This window comes from Schistocerca americana, chromosome 3, assembly GCF_021461395.2.
Source record: "Schistocerca americana isolate TAMUIC-IGC-003095 chromosome 3, iqSchAmer2.1, whole genome shotgun sequence".
NCBI classification, from domain to species: Eukaryota; Metazoa; Arthropoda; class Insecta; order Orthoptera; family Acrididae; genus Schistocerca; species Schistocerca americana.
The window spans coordinates 971,024,201-971,041,751 of NC_060121.1; the positions used below are offsets into that span (position 1 = coordinate 971,024,201).

General features: G+C 41.6%; 1 protein-coding gene across 5 annotated transcripts in view; it reads left to right on the forward strand.

Annotated features, from left to right (window-relative positions):
• The window catches only part of LOC124605117 (transmembrane protein 47), a 370,579-nt gene that overhangs the window by 341,355 nt on the left and 11,673 nt on the right, over positions 1-17,551 (forward strand). For all 5 annotated transcript variants that reach the window (XM_047136578.1, XM_047136581.1, XM_047136580.1 and 2 more), the window contains one exon: positions 8,722-8,908. In XM_047136578.1, coding sequence (XP_046992534.1) covers positions 8,722-8,908 — 187 coding nt within the window. The remainder of the gene's footprint in view (positions 1-8,721; positions 8,909-17,551) is intronic.

Here is a 17,551-nt window from a genome sequence, read left to right on the forward strand (position 1 = left end):
ATCTGGGTTCGGGTCCCAGTGCGGCACAAATTTTAATTGCCATCATTCCATTATACAGCTGATGGTCGTCCATGTTCGCAGTTGCGAGTAGATTTCATACGTGTTAATGAATCGTTACGTCTGCTTGTTGGTAGGGTAGGATGCGAGGTGGTTTGCAAATATCGTATTTGTTACTGTACCCCTTGCCGGGTACACCATTACAGCACTGTCAGAGGCGTGTACAGCAGGATTTCCCCAAATGTGCCCCACAAAACACTGGTGCTCCGCTGGAAGTGAGTAACTGCTCCGCGAAAAACTATTAACAAAATGGTTTTTTCCACCATTTTCGCGATACATTTTCTTTTTGATTTTGTTATAATTTCTGTTTTTAGTTATGATTTAAAATAGAAGTAATCACTGAATAAATCAAGTTTCTCACTTTAAAAAAAAAATTAACTTTGTTTATTTCCAAAGTGTTCCATCAAAGTACCAGGATTCTCAAAGTGTTCCATCAGAGGAAACGTTTGGGAACTCTCGTGTGTAGGGACATGGCAGCTAACAATGCTCCAGTCTGATGCAGCACCGTGTTAGAGCACGTACGGCGTTGTATGTGTTTCCTAGTGATGGCGTGACGGTTGTGTTGTAAAAGGACGACATCCAGCAAGGATATTCTGCTATTTCGTGGTGCGTATGAATCTGAGGACCGTCTGTTTGATGGCAACTTCTATTATCTTCATACAAGTCACTCTGTCTGAAGGAAGTAGTTTTCGATCAGACGTGAAGAAGAAATTCCAGTTTACACAATAAAAGGGGGGGGGGGAGGGGGAACAGCAGACCTCTTAGCCTCACACAATATTCATCCAAAGCACGCTCAACAGAATGAAGATACATTGATGAGACAAAACATGGCCACTGCGAAGCTGAACGCCGCTCGGTGACGTTGCGGGCACGTGGTGCGGTTAAGAGAGTATAGAAGCGGAGCAGAGGTGGTTCGATCGACCCTCTGCCAGGCACTTAAATCAGATTTGCAGAGTATCCGTGTAGATGAAGAAATATAGAATCTCTGTAGCGACTGTAAAGGTTGCAAATGGAGAAATCCATCGACATACGCGATTTTGACGAAGGGCAGATTGTCATTATATATATATATTTATTTAATTATTTATTTCAGACAACTGTCAGTTTTCTAATGGAATCGATCATGTAAAGCGAGACACCCAAGCGCCTTGTTCCTGTCCCTCCCCCAGATGATGACGAGTAGGAACCTGGCCGAAACTCCGCCGCAAAACGACGTCTTGACTCAGCTGATAACCCGAAAACGCTTCACCGTAGACGTATTTTATCTTCTCTTGTGCTATCTTATTTGTTTCCTGGTGGTGCTACTTCTTTCGTTTGAATAAACACCGACAGTCTTAATTAAAGTTCGTGGTTTGGGAATGTACGGAGTTGTTTCTCATATATTAACCGCCTTTGGGTATTCTTGGTAGCAGCATCCACAAAATTTTCAAACAATATTGTCAACCAGCAAACTTTGAAATGTGCGGGAGCGTCATACATTTATATTTTCGGTAGAAAAGCAGCACGTATTGATCGTCCATCGCAAACCAATTTGAAGCTACCATGATGCAACTGTAAGAATGCTGGTTGGCAATGTGCTCTTATCAGAGAGGTTATTCTAACCTCCTTTGCTCTAAATGAAATCTTTGAAAATATCTACAGATCTTTAAGGGTAGGACAGTGTTGTACAAGGACTAACTTGGTGGTTCTCAAAGTATAACAGAACCTTAACTTCAGTCGTTCCAGTCAATGAAAGAAGAGAATATGGTGTTCATTTACTTAAGATTACAAGTAGATAAATGAGTGTATTGTCAAGAACTCTAACCTGAACTTGATGAAGCACTTTGTTACACACACGTCACAAAGATAAGTTTGTTTTTATTATTTGTAATTTTTTTTAATTAAGAAATTAAGCTGACATTCTATATTCAGTCATGAGTTACAGAATTATTCTCTTGAGAAAACAGACCATTGGAGAAGTTTTTCGTAAATTTACTGGTGTGTTATAAAACCTAATTATTTTGACAAACTTACTATAATATAGTCAGACCAATATTTAGCATTTCCTTTTCAATAAGAATATTTCCAAACTGATGTCTGTATAGACCTGTGATTCAAAAAGGAGGCAGATATACTTTGTTAGTAATTTACCATACCTTATAAAAGGTCGCGTGGGAATTGTAATGGAATTTGAGACTGGGTTAAATAACTTTCTGTTCGGCATTCCCTTCTACTGCATTGACAAGCATCTTATATGGAACTGTTAAAAATAATGTGAAACAAATGAAATTTTCTTCCAGTGTATTTGGTTATAATATAATGGTTTTTCACTTTTATGAGGGGGCAGTGAAATGAAAACCGAACACCCGCCACAACGGGACCATGGAATGGTTCCATTCGAAAGTAATCACCACATGCGTTACGATATTTATCCCAGTGAGAGACGAGACGATTAATTCCTGTATCAGTGAAGTACCATGCTCCATTTGCTTTAAAAGATTAACAACGAGAGGGTCCGCAACAAACTTCGGAGATCACATCAGGAGGAAACTTAACAGTTCTTCGTAGCTTACAGTGAAAATCGAAAGTGGCTGATGTGTTGCTTGTGTGCACATAATATGCCTTTAATGTAGTTCTCCAACCTCAGTTTTCACCCTTTAGCACTGACTATTCGTAATGCCCAAAAGTAGTGACATGATCCACGATTACAACATGATTTTTGAGCAGAGCGTCAAAGAAGTAGAAGCAGGAGAATACTGGTGGCCTTTTTTTGTAATACACTCCTGGAAATGGAAAAAAGAACACATTGACACCGGTGTGTCAGACCCACCATACTTGCTCCGGACACTGCGAGAGGGCTGTACAAGCAATGATCACACGCACAGCACAGCGGACACACCAGGAACCGCGGTGTTGGCCGTCGAATGGCGCTAGCTGCGCAGCATTTGTGCACCGCCGCCGTCAGTGTCAGCCAGTTTGCCGTGGCATACGGAGCTCCATCGCAGTCTTTAACACTGGTAGCATGCCGCGACAGCGTGGACGTGAACCGTATGTGCAGTTGACGGACTTTGAGCGAGGGCGTATAGTGGGCATGCGGGAGGCCGGGTGGACGTACCGCCGAATTGCTCAACACGTGGGGCGTGAGGTCTCCACAGTACATCGATGTTGTCGCCAGTGGTCGGCGGAAGGTGCACGTGCCCGTTGACCTGGGACCGGACCGCAGCGACGCACGGATGCACGCCAAGACCGTAGGATCCTACGCAGTGCCGTATGGGACCGCACCGCCACTTCCCTGCAAATTAGGGACACTGTTGCTCCTGGGGTATCGGCGAGGACCATTCGCAACCGTCTCCATGAAGCTGGGCTACGGTCCCGCACACCGTTAGGCCGTCTTCCGCTCACGCCCCAACATCGTGCAGCCTGCCTCCAGTGGTGTCGCGACAGGCGTGAATGGAGGGACGAATGGAGACGTGTCGTCTTCAGCGATGAGAGTCGCTTCTGCCTTGGTGCCAATGATGGTCGTATGCGTGTTTGGCGCCGTGCAGGTGAGCGCCACAATCAGGACTGCATACGACCGAGGCACACAGGGCCAACACCCGGCATCATGGTGTGGGGAGCGATCTCCTACACTGGCCGTACACCACTGGTGATCGTCGAGGGGACACTGAATAGTGCACAGTACATCCAAACCGTCATCGAACCCATCGTTCTACCATTCCTAGACCGGCAAGGGAACTTGCTGTTCCAACAGGACAATGCACGTCCGCATGTATCCCGTGCCACCCAACGTGCTCTAGAAGGTGTAAGTCAACTACCCTGGCCAGCAAGATCTCCAGATCTGTCCCCCATTGAGCATGTTTGGGACTGGATGAAGCGTCGTCTCACGCGGTCTGCACGTCCAGCACGAACGCTGGTCCAACTGAGGCGCCAGGTGGAAATGGCATGGCAAGCCGTTCCACAGGACTACATCCAGCATCTCTACGATCGTCTCCATGGGAGAATAGCAGCCTGCATTGCTGCGAAAGGTGGATATACACTGTACTAGTGCCGACATTGTGCATGCTCTGTTGCCTGTGTCTATGTGCCTGTGGTTCTGTCAGTGTGATCATGTGATGTATCTGACCCCAGGAATGTGTCAATAAAGTTTCCCCTTCCTGGGACAATGAATTCACGGTGTTCTTATTTCAATTTCCAGGAGTGTATTCAGCCACTTACCACTTTTTGAGAAAAGCAGCGGTGGACGGCCTAACTTTTCTTCTATTTGACTATTTACTTTAGTATGTTTATTCAATATATTTTGAAATTGAGGGAATCAAAATTTTTCAATCTTTGTTCGATTTCTACGTTTATGACAGGAAACAATAGGAAGAAGATCGAAGCTCGGTTGTCTCAGAAACCGGGTATTTTGAGAGGATTTAACACTCAGGTTAAACTGGCGTTGAAAATAATCGGTATAACTGAAAACAGACTGAAAATGAAACTGAAAACAAAATAATTTAAAATAACCGCAACAAGTAAAGCAATAATAACACTCTCTCCCGAACCGATATGCAACAACGGTATCAGCATTACCACGGTAAAGAGGGTTGTGTAATACTTTGACAGACATACATTATTTTCTCTAGTGAAAAATAGAAAAGTGGGATAGTTCGACCCAGTGCTTGATTTGTGACGGCACGCCGTACCGGTACTTCTGACGAAATAATCAGAACCGCAAATTTTGAGATGTACTACGACAGAACTTTTTCTGCGGTTGAATCGAGGTAAAACAAATGGTGTATTCACACTTTTAAGGTACTCAGTGTTAAAATGACGTTTTAAGACGTCTAAATTTCGGAAATTCCTCATGGAAGGTCACAGTACCAGAACCTCTTTTTATACAACTCAAACACTGGTTCAACCTATTCCTAAGAATGAAGTGCACAGTTGAATACTTGACACAAATTCAGTTTATATAACAAATACCGGCAAGGTTTTTCTAAACTGTGCGGGCCGGAGTGGCCGAACGGTTCTAGGCGCTACAATCTGGAACCGCGCGACCGCTACGGTCGCAGGGTCGAATCCTGCCTCGGGCATGGATGTGTGTGATGTCCTTAGGTTGGTTAGGTTTAAGTAGTTCAATGTTCTAGGAGACTGATGACCTCAGAACTAACTTAAGTCCCATAGTGCTCAGAGCCATTTGAACCATTTTTCTAAACTGTGGCTAAAATACTGCTCGAATTAAGGTAATTGAGGGCCGAAATTATGTGATAGGCAACCACAAGCATCAGCGAAGCATTTGCTGGCATTAACTTTGATAACACTATACAGGAAACTGGAACAGCCGCACTGAAAAGTCTCCCTGGATTCGGGATTCGCTTTCTCAGGGGCGCCGCAGTTTTCAGTACTGGGGCCTTCGTTGTACACCGTGTACATCAGTGGCGTATTATCGTTTCTGTCTTCCTATATTGATAACCTCGAGCTTTACTTTAGAGACAGATCCGACGATGTCAGTACTGGCGTTACTCAAACGCCTTCAGTGCTCAAATGGGCACGAAATGTGTATTTAAACTAAATGGAAAAAAACTTCCGAAGTTTCGTAGTATACCATCAGAAATTTAATTGCTTAATCAGTCAATTAATTCTAAATTTCGTGATTAGTTTTTCCTATTCTTCTTGACGGCATCCCAGTACCACCACATCAGAAAAGAGTGAAGAACTTTGGTGTAACGTTGAATAAGCACTTTAGATTGACAGAAAGCCACATGTAGAAAGGGGTTCTGTTTGCCTCTGTGCCCTGCAGAAGATTCAGAATATATTACCGCAGAACGTGGAACTAATCATTAATGACCGTAGGTCTTACATGAGCGACGTTAGTCTGTTTGACCATGCCAGTGCTTGATACACCCAGTTAGGAGGCGTGCGGCTAGACAAATTATTTAACACTTTCGCTGCGGCTGACGCTTGTAAGCGTCACAACAAGCCATGAGCCAGTGCGGCTGACGCTTATAAGCGTCCGCGCTCACTGTCGGATTACTCAGTCTAGTTGCAGTGTCTAAGCTAGCATCACAGCGTGTAAACTTTTATTTTGTGTGGTCAGTTATCGAAGGTATATTGTTTGCAATGGCGGCTAATGAACATTTGAATGACGCCTGTGAGACCCCTATAGGGTTCAGACAGCAAACAGACTTTAAAACATGACCACAATACAGTCGAAGCTTATTTGAAGTAATGCATCTAAGGTGTCATCATTGAGCCGGTATAGAACATGATCCTACAGATCTTACAAGGTCTTGACGTCAGCTTGTAGCTCAGGTGGGCTTAGGAGCGTCGGTTACGAGCGGTACTTGCCGTTTCGGAGTGTTACCGGCCCGCACTCGCACGTTGCCGGGTCGCACTGGAGAGTTGCGCGCCTGCACCGATGCCGCAGCGAAAGTGTTAAGTACCATGCACTATGTCTACTTCATTGTCTCCTTTAGTACGCATGCACCACAGTGCCTCGCATTAGAAACTGCGTACGTTTCATCTCATAATCACAACACGAAGTCTCACTTATTTTGTATCCCTCCTAAAAACTTCAACTGTACTTTGTGCACAGTTCAGTGCTCTGTAGCGTTTAAGAAAAAGCGAAGAAACCATTTTGTGAACCTCATACATTTTTTGGGGTAAAAGTTAATTTCCCACTGGTAAACAGTAAAGCAAATGCTCCTACTTCTCCCGGTTACACGTAATTCTATCTCTGTTCCCTCCGCTCTCTAGTACACACGAGGGCGGTTTGAAAAGTTCTCTGAATCACTGCGACAGGTCAGCGCTAGCGCAGCTAGTTGTTCACGTGATAACAACAATGTTATCTCGGAACTCTCCCGTTTGGTCCGCGTGTGCATAGAAAAACAATATAAGAAATTGAGTCCGCGTTGATGCGAAACCCCTTATTTGTTTACATATTTATTTTCCCAAACCAGTGTCGGCGACAAAAATCACAAATATCACCATCATCAGTGGGTGATTTACATCTTATTTATTGTATGTTATTGCGTGTTTTTAAGAATTATTCTTGCTGTTTGCGGCATATTTTCTGTGCTTTTATTCTGTTGCCGTTTTTTTCCTCAGCGTACGTCATGTCATCTGCAAATTCTTTGGACGGCATGTAGCTGATTCTGTACACAGAAAAACAAAACTTGCGCACTTTGTTTATGATCAATAACATTACATAGCATAATATTATTGATCATAAACAAAGTGCGATAGTTTTGTTTTTCTGTGTACAGGATCAGCTACATGCCGTCCAACGAACTTGCAGATGACATGATGTACGCTGAGGAAAAACGCACAGAAAATGTGCCTCAAACAGTGAGAATAATTCTTAAAAACATGGCATAACATACAATAAATAAGATTAAAAAATCCACTGATTGTGATATTTGTTGCTGAAACTAGTTAGGAAAATAAATAAGTAAACAAATAACAAAGTGTTTTGCCATCAAGGCGGACTCGATTTTTAATATAGTTGTTGTTCACGTGACAGTCATTGGACTGTTGTCTGTAAATACGTGCTACGTATGTGCTCTCCCAAGAGAGCAGTGGTGATGACGTGGTTTTGTTGTTGCTCCCGCGTAGTGATTTGCGAAGATGGAAAAATAGATTCGAGCAGTGAATTAAGTACTTCGTCAAGAAAGGTATGAAAGCAAAGGACAGTCACAGATTTCCAGAATACATTGGGGATTCTGCTCCTTCAATGCAACTGTTGCCAAGTGGGCAAATGAATTTAAATTTGGTAGGGAGAGCTTAGATGATGATCCGTGCAGTGATCAGCCAAGATGTCACTGTTCCAGAAATCATTGCAAAAGTGCACAAAATGGTCATGGAGGGTCACCGATTGAAAGTGCGTGAAATTGCTCACGCTTGCCACATGTCATGTGAAAGGGTATATCACATTTTAACTGAAGAATTAGAAATAAAAAAATTATCTGCAAGGTTTGTGCCGCGACTCTTGATGCTGGATCAAAAACTCATGAGAATGGACGTACCAAAATTACACAAACTAAGATATGAATTGTTGCCACACCCGCCTTATTCATGGCTCCGTCAGACTTCCATTTCTTCCCCAAACTGAAAATTTTTCTTGGCGGACGAAGATTTACTTCAAACGAAGATTCGCTTTAAATGAAGAATTGATAGCCGGAATTGACAACTATTTTGCAGGCCTGGAGGAAACTCATTTTCAACATGGGATCAAGGCACTGGAACATCTTAGGACCAAATGCATTAATCTAAAAGGAGACTCCATTGAAAAATAAAAAAAGTTACAGTGATGTAAGTACTTTTTTCCTATTCCGTTCCGAGAACTTTTCATACCACCTTCGCATGTTCTGTGACGTTACTCTTCTCTCGTCCTCCATCCCCCCTTACGTTACGTCACTTTCTGGCAGTGACCTGAATTTAAATTTTCCTATTTGCAATGGTTTTCCTATTTTCATTGACAATTAAAAACTGTGTGTCTTTTCTGCCATAGCTATTGCTGTTTCCACTATTTAAGTGGTATTTCTAGCTGTAAGAAATCGTATGACAGACTTTTTGTGTGTTTCGTAACAAACATAATGTAAAGCAAGTCTGGTAGAATGTGAGGGGGGCGTGTGGCCCTTTCATGTCAAAGTAGACAAATAACAAAAATAAGCGTACAATAAGAAAATCTTTTCTCCATTTCAGGTGATTGCGTTCATCTGCGGCCTCATCGTGGTAATCTTGATGATAATGGCACTTGCATCGACAGATTGGTTGATGGCAGAGGGTTGGCGTCAAGGACTCTTTATGCACTGTATTGGTGAGAAGGCGCCTACACCACTTCCGTTTAATGTAGTGGACCAACCAGCCTGTTACCAAGCACGAAGTGTCGGTAAGTTTAAGCATTGTGCCTAGCATATTCTGACGATTAAATTTGTCATTACACTTTTTTTTTTTTTTTTTTTTAATTCGCCCTGTCTGCCACGTGCGTGAAGTGCCTGCACTCATTTTTTTCTGAATCGATTATGGGTATTCTATTTGAGTTGTGAATAAAGGTTGAATAAAAAGAATAATTTAGTTCTTGTATGATAGTCTTATCTTCACAGACCATGTGTGAGTATGTACTGTTTACTATAGTTAGACACTAGTCTTCAAAAATTTACTACGTAACTGAAGGGACAAAAGACGCTGAATTGTGCTATTGAGTCCAGCCTCTGCAAAGTTTATGTTTGAAGTATAAAATAACATTCGAACTTCAAAAACTAAATTGGACTTCTTAAACCCAAGAGCAAGACATTGCAATCTCTTAATAGGTAGTACACTTATCACAACGGCATTTGAGCAGGTAAATGTTGAATATTCTGTTGTATAGAAGTGCAGGAAGCAAAGCAGTTGGTGAAGCAGAATACTGAATTAGAGGACACACAGCAAATATACGGAAAAGTGATTGTGGCGGTAATGTGACATAGCATTTGTTCTTGATTAGGGACATATAATAACAATATTTTGTCTTCAGTCAAAATATTTTCGTTTACTAATTACTGTCCAACGTGTTTCAGAGCTACAACTCCATTTTTAAGGACTGTACAGACGTAATGGGTGTTACACCTGTGTAAGTGTCCCACCTACACCTAGCAATAACAGAATGACACAATTGTTAGATGTAATGAGAAAAGTGTTCCAGGCGGGATTAACGAGAGAACTAAAGCACGAACACGCGCACGAACACGCACATCAAACCAGACCACTATGATAATGTTATATATATGAGGTACTTCCTGAAACTTTTTGACAAATTAAAACTGTGTAACGGGCCTGTAATTAAGCCCAATACCATTGCTTAAGCAGAAGAATATGAGGGTGGTTTGCGACTTAACACTTGGTCCAGCGACCCTCCAGCATTTTCATCCCATCAGAAGAATAGGTTCTGTCAAACTCAGCAAAATACACGTCAACTGCAGCCGTCACTTCCTCACTGGATGAAAATTTCTTCCCAGCATGCCGAAGTTTCAAGTTACGGAACAATTTCAAACGATCCATCAGTAAAGCATAATAGGGTTGCATCAACAGTCACAAATCGGCGTCCAGAGTCTTGCGTATTGCGATTAAACATCACCAGACGTTGTGTTGAAATGTGGGGCCGGATGCGCTTTTGGTCGACTGTGAGCAATCGCGGCACACGCCTTCCGAGCCAGTTCTCCATGCAGTTCATACGCATGCAGTCTCAGCAATATCACGACTTTTTATTCTGCGGTCTTTCCTTACCATATCGTGGATTTTGTCAGTGGTTACCTTTATGATAACCTTAACTAGATGGCTGGAGCGTGCTTAGTCTTCGATGCTTGGCTGACCGCGTTAAAATTCATTAATCTAAAAATAAATGGTCTTTAACGATGGTGCAGAGTCTGGGTGAACTTCGTCAAATCCTTTTTTGATTTGTAAGGCAGTCGAGCCCTCCGAATGAAAATGTTTAATAACAGCCCGAAACTGAATAATGAACTACACGCGGTACATTGTTGAAATTCTTTATACGATCTTTGGAAGAGTCAAGCTTATCAACCACGAAGACACAGCAAAAATGTTCAATTCCTTCATGGAAATTAAAACTGCCGTCGTAAATAAAAAGTAATTGAAAATAACTAAAATATTTAAAATATTGTTAAACCTAACAATTGTGTTGTTTCATTACTGCTACATGAAAAACTGAAGCAGATGTAACACCCTTTATGTCTATACAATCCTTGAAAACGGGGTTCTAGCACTGAAACGCGTTAGACAGTAATCAAAAAATAAAAATATTGTGATTGAAGACGGAATATTATTAGTAAATATTTCCCTAACCCAGAAGTTACAATCAGAGATAGCACACGACTTACATATATTATTAGCGCATTTGTAATTGTGAAAATAAGGCATGGGGAATGCTTTGCAACAAGTGCTGTATTTCCTCTTCTTTTATGACTAGCTCAGATGCCAAATAAGTTAAAGAATGTGTGTGTGTGTGTGTGTGTGTGTGTGTGTGTGTGTGTGTGTGTGTGTGTGTGTGTGTGTGTGTGTGTTTGTTTGTTTGTTTGTTTGTTTCTCTCTCCCCCCCCCCCCCCCCCCCCCCAGCAGTTATACAGGATGTACCAGAAATGCTGCAACATATCTCTAGGGGAGATGGTTGACATCATAAGGATTGGGAATTGTATAGCAACCCATGGCAGCAAGCGTCAGGGTAAGGGGGTAACAAAGGTTGAAGATGGAAGTGATTAATTTGAAACACTTTTTGGACATAATGAGTACACATGTTGTATGACATAAGCATAACTCTAATGTTAGAACCAATGGTCTAAGTTTGCACCAGCAGACACCACACATGCCCGATACTGATGGAACATTGACTGCCGGACATGCTCGAACACATCGAAAGTTTCTTTGATTGCAGCAGCTGCACATATGATTCTTGCGAAGAGATCCATTTGCGACTCCACAGGATTGGAATAAATGAGATCTCATCGCTCCCCACAGAAAGAAATCAAAACATGAGAAACCCGGTAAGCATGGGAGCAAGGGAACCAGTCCACCGCATCCACTCCATCGATGTGGGCATGACTGATTCAAATACCTAAGAACAGTGTGCCCAAAATAAGCAGGTGTCCTATCATGTTGGAACCACATGCTGCGCCTCACATTTGCTGGAACATCTTCAAAGAAGCCAGGAAGAACCTTTTCCAGGGAAGCCTAAAAATTTTGCGGTAGTCAAGTGGGGTGGTAAAATGTACGACCTGACTAAGCAGTCGTCGACCAAACCCATCCACACGCTAACTGTGAAGTGATGATGTGCCCCACACACAGTGGGGGTTTTCTGGTGCCCACAAATGGTCGTTGTGGTGATTGAATAAGTCATCCCTAGTGAATGTGGCCTCATCAGCGAAAAACATGTAAACGACCACTTTGCTGCAGAACACTGTGCAAAATGCACACGTGCAGGATGGTCATTGCAGTGCAATAACTGCATCATTTGGAGATGAAAGATGTGTAAGGAATCGATGTTAAAGACACGCTGGACACTTCTAAGAGACATTAGTAAATCCAAGGGGACATACGCAGGTGCTTGGATTAGTCTCCACAGCATCCATGCCACTTAATATGCTATCTGATGTTTTCCCAGCGTTTTCCTAGCTTGTAGAATTCTTGGGTGACCAGCCAGGACACGTAGTAATTACTCCACGATATTTCGGCAGACAGACTTGTTGCCATCTTCAGGAGGCCCCTTGTATCTGATGCTCAGCTGTTGTTGGCGACCTTCAGGTGCTGGCCATTACCCCTCTCCACCACTCGGCTCCAATTGCTATCAGTGTGGCCACCTTGGTGGATTGTGGCAGTGGTGTTGGATATTGATGCCCAGCTCCAAACTCTGGTCTCCAGTGTCCATGCTATCGCTGTCAGGTGCAGACCCCACTGCAAGGGAACACTTTTCTTTTTGTAGGTTCAGTGCAGGATTCCATACCACCTCAGTTGTTGGCTGCCATCGTTGTTAATTACAACATCATGGATCCTGATTCCAATGGCACCTAATCGCGAAATCCCAGGAGGAGGAAGATTGCCCAAGTATTTTTGATGTGCTTGTAGTTCACAGTACGACCAGTTTTTATACTGTTGTAGGCCATGGCTAATTTGGTGGTCTGGCGTGGTTCACTGTGACATTTTCACAACACCTCTCTTCTACTGTGCTTACCGTTTCCCCATTGCATGCTCTGTTGCACTCGCAAGTGATTTCGTAGACTCCTGGTCTGCAAAGCCCAAAATCGTACTTCAGTATATGTAATGGGGTCGATGTTGGAGTGAGTGAAAACAAAATACACAATTAACATCATATAGCTCAAAGATCCTGCCAATTTTTCCTGAATATTGCCGACAAATGGGACGTATGTTAGTGACTTGTGCTCTTCTTTTTCCTCCTGCTGTTGTGTGGGTACAGCCTTATCTGCTTGCTGCTGTACCCATTTCTCCGGAATGTTGTTTTGAAGTGCTCCAGTTGAGTTGAAAGGTTGTCTAGGTCGCAGATGGTGTTTTGCACACACCCGTTCACATAGCACTATCCTTCATGGTGGGAGCTGTGGTGACTACTCTTGGCATGTAGATAAAGATCACACATAGTGTCCCAGCTTGTCATCTGATTTATGTTTCAGTAAGATGTCAAATAATGAGGATGCCATCTTTCACCTCCATAATAAACATTATTTGGGTGCAGCAAATTCAGCTGATTGAGAAATTCACTTACGCTGTCCTCTACATGAGGCCAGGGAACAAGTGTGTAACCATATAACGATAGAAACAAGTTGATTTTTGTTGGACATCTTCCAGGGATGACGTTGAGGAGAAGGCCCCGAACACGGCCAACAAAAACAGACTTGTTTCTGTCATTATGTGGATGACAAGTTTGTCACCTGGCCACATGTGCAGGACAGTGTAAGTGGATTTTTCAGTCACCTGAATTTGCTGCACCCCAACATACAATTTATCATGGAAGTGGAAGATAGCAACCTCCCATTCCTTGATGTACTAGTGAGTTAGTTACATGTTCAATGGATCATTTTGCGCAGTAGATCATAATGATGTGGAAAAAGTCATTTTCCCTTTATTCACTAAATTAATAGAAATTCTCCTATGGGATAGGAGGAGTTGTCAAGGAGAAAGTTTCTCCGTTTGTTTTCGGATTATATTGTGCTTTCTGTTGGCCATTTTTTATCGCTGGGTAAGTTATCAAAAATTTTTATTGTAGCATTGTGCGCCCTGTTTTGTGCTAAACATAATCTTAATGTGGGATAATGAATGTAATTTTTCCTCCTGATATTGTATGTATGTATGTACATCGTTGTTCCTTTTGATCTCTAAAGAATTATTTAAAACAAACTACATGAGGGAATAAATATACTGTGAAGCAGTAGTCAGAATGCCCAGCATATTAAACAGATGTGTACAAGATGAATTGATTGTGAGAACCACATATTATTCTTACAGCACATTTTTTGCACTATAATTTCTTTCTTAAAGTCCAGTTACTCCAGAACATTATTCCATACAACATTATTGAATGAAAATATGTGAAATATGTAATTTACTGATTTCTCTCTTCCCAATATTTGCTATGATCCTAAGTGGAACATGGCTGAACTAAGTTGTTTGTAGGAGTTTCAAAATATACTTTTTCCAGCTTTAAGTTCTCATCAGTATGAGCACCTAAAAAGTTTTAAGTTTCAACCCTTTTTCTTATTTTCTCACCATGTGTTACACTTATCATTGGTGCAGAACACCTGAATGTGCAGAACTAATATGTTGGTCAGTTATTATTGGTTTCTCCATCTTAAGCATACTGTAATTTAATTAAAGGAATTTTACACCAGACTGTTTTGCTTTTATTTATAGAGCACCTTCTGTGGCTATTTTGCAAATTGAATACATAGGTTTGCATATTTTCAGTTGTGTTAGTTTTTAGACACCATTTTGATTATAAAGTTGTGTAATTCACTTACGGTGTTTCTGCCTCCTGTTTACGTATTCTCTACTCCATTACTTCTTTGTCAGCAGACGCTGCTGTCAAAAGATGGCCATGCAAACATACATATTATGAATATGTTGTGTATTTTTAAATTGGTGCATAAGACCATGTGCAGAAAACAGTCAGTGATACATATCTTTCATTTCTGTATGTCTGGTTTAATTGTTTACAATATTTGTGCTATCGGCAAAAGAAATAATTCTGCTTTTTTATATTAGACGGAAGATCGTTTACATGTTGTTGTTGTTGTTGTCTTCAGTCCTGAAACTGGTTTTATGCAGCTCTCCATGCTACTGTATCCTGTGCAAGCTTCTTCGTCTCCCAGTACTTACTGCAACCTACATCCTTCTGAATCTGTTAAGTGTATTCATCTCTTGGTCTCCCTCTACGATTTTTACCCTCCGTGCTGCCCTCCAATACTAAATTGGTGATCCCTCGATGCCTCAGAACATGTCCTACCAACCGATCCCTTCTTCTAGTCAAGTTGTGCCACAAACTCCTCTTCTCCCCAATCCTATTCCAATACCTCCTCGTCAGTTATGTGATCTACCCATCTAATCTTCAGCATTCTTCTGTAGCACCACATTTCGAACCTAATCACTTCTTGTCCAAACTGTTTATCGTCCATGTTTCACTTCCATACATGGCTACACTCCATACTTTCAGAAACGACTTCCTGACACTTAAATCTACACTCGATGTTAACAAATTTCTCTTGTTCAAAAACGCTTTCCTTGCCATTGCCAGTCTACATTTTATATCTTCTCTACTTCGACCATCATCAGTTATTTTGCTCCCCAAACAGCAAAACTCCTTTACTACTTTAAGTGTCTCATTTCCTAATCTAATTCCCTCAGCGTCACCTGATTTAATTCGACTACATTCCATTATCCTCATTTTGCTTTTGTTGATGTTCATCTTATATCCTCCTTTCAAGACACTGTCCATTCTGTTCAACTGGTCTTTCAAGTCCTTTGCTGTCTCTGACAGAATTACAATGTCATCGGCAAACCTCAAAGTTTTTAATTCTTCTCCATGGATTTTAGTACCTACTCCGAATTTTTCTTTTGTTTCCTGTACTGCTTGCTCAATATACAGATTGAATAACATCGGGGAGAGGCTACAAGCCTGTCTCACTCCCTTCCCAACCACTGCTTCCCTTTCATGCCCCTTGACTGTTATAACTGCCATCTGGTTTCTGTACAAATTGTTAATAGCCTTTCGCTCCCTGTATTTTACCCCTACCACCTTCAGAATTTGAAAGAGAGTATTCCAGTCAACATTGTCAAAAGCTTTCTCTAAGTCTACAAATGCTAGAAACGTAGGTTTCCCTTTTCTTAATCTAGCTTCTAAAATAAGTCTTAGGGTCAGTATTGCCACACGTGTTCCCATATTTCTACGGAATCGAAACTGATCTTCCCTGAGGTCAGCTTCTACCAGTTTTTCCATTCGTCTGTAAAGAATTCGCGTTAGTATTTTGCAGCCGTTACTTATTAAACTGATAGTTCAGTAATTTTCACATCTGTCAACACCTGCTTTCTTCAGGATTGGAATTATTATATTCTTCTTTAAGTCTGAGGGTATTTCGCCAGTCTCATACATCTTGCTCACCAGATGGTAGAGTTTTGTCATGACTGGCTCTCCCAAGGCTGTCAATAGTTCTAATGGAATGTTGTCTACTCCCGGGGCCTTGTTTCGATTCAGGTCTGTCAGTGCTCTGTCAAATTCTTCACGCAGTATCATATCTCCCTCTTCCATTTCCAGAATATTGTCCTCAAGTACGTCGCCCTTGTATAGACCCTCTATATACTCCTTCCACCTTTCTGCTTTCCCTTCTTTGCTTAGAACTGGGTTTCCATCTGAGCTCTTGATGTTCATACATGTGGTTCTCTTATCTCCAAAGGTCTCTTTAATTTTCCTGTAGGCAGTATCTATCTTACCCCTAGTGAGATAAGCCTCTCACCCTTACATTTGTCCTCTAGCCATGCCTGCTTAGCCATTTTGCACTTCCTGTTGATCTCATTTTTGAGTCGTTTGTATTCCTTTTTGCCTGCTTCATTTACTGCATTTTTATATTTTCTCCTTTAGTCAGTTAAATTCAATATTTCTTCTGTCACCCAAGGATTTCACTATCCCTCATCTTTTTACCTACTTGATCCTCTGCTGCCTTCACTACTTCATCCCTCAAAGCTACCCATTCTTCTTCTACTGTATTTCTTTCCCCCATTCTTCTCAATTGTTCTCTTATGCTCTCCCCGAAACTCTGTACAACCTTTGGTTCTTTCAGTTTATCCAGGTCCCATCTCCTTAAATTCCAACATTTTTGCAGTTTCTCCAGTTTTAATCTACAGTTCATAACCAATAGATTGTGGTCAGAGTCCACATCTGCCCCTGGAAATGTCTTACAATTTAAAACCTGGTTCCTAAATCTCTGTCTTACTATTATATAATCTATCTGATACCTTCTAGTATCTGCAGGATTCTTCCATGTATACAACCTTTTTTTATGATTCTTGAACCAAGTGTTAGCTGTGATTAAGTTATGCTGTGTGCAAAATTCCACCAGGCGGCTTCCTCTTTCATTTCTTAGCCCCAATCCATATTCACCTACTACGTTTCCTTCTCTTCCTTTTCCTACTATCGAATTCGTCTCCCATGACTATTAAATTTTCGTCTCCCTTCACTATCTGAATAATTTCTTTTCTCTTATCACACTTTTCATCAATTTCTTCGTCGTCTGCAGAGCTAGTTGGCATATAAACTTGTACTACTGTAGTGGGCATGGGCTTTGTGTCTATCTTGGCCACAATAATGCGTTCGCTATGCTGTTTGTAGTAGCTTACCTGCACTACTATTGTTTTATTCATTATTAAACCTACTCCTGCATTACCCCTATTTGATTTTGTGTTTATAACCCTGTATTCACCTGACCAAAAGTCTTGTTCCTCCTACCACCGAACTTCACTAATTCCTACTATATCTAACTTTAAC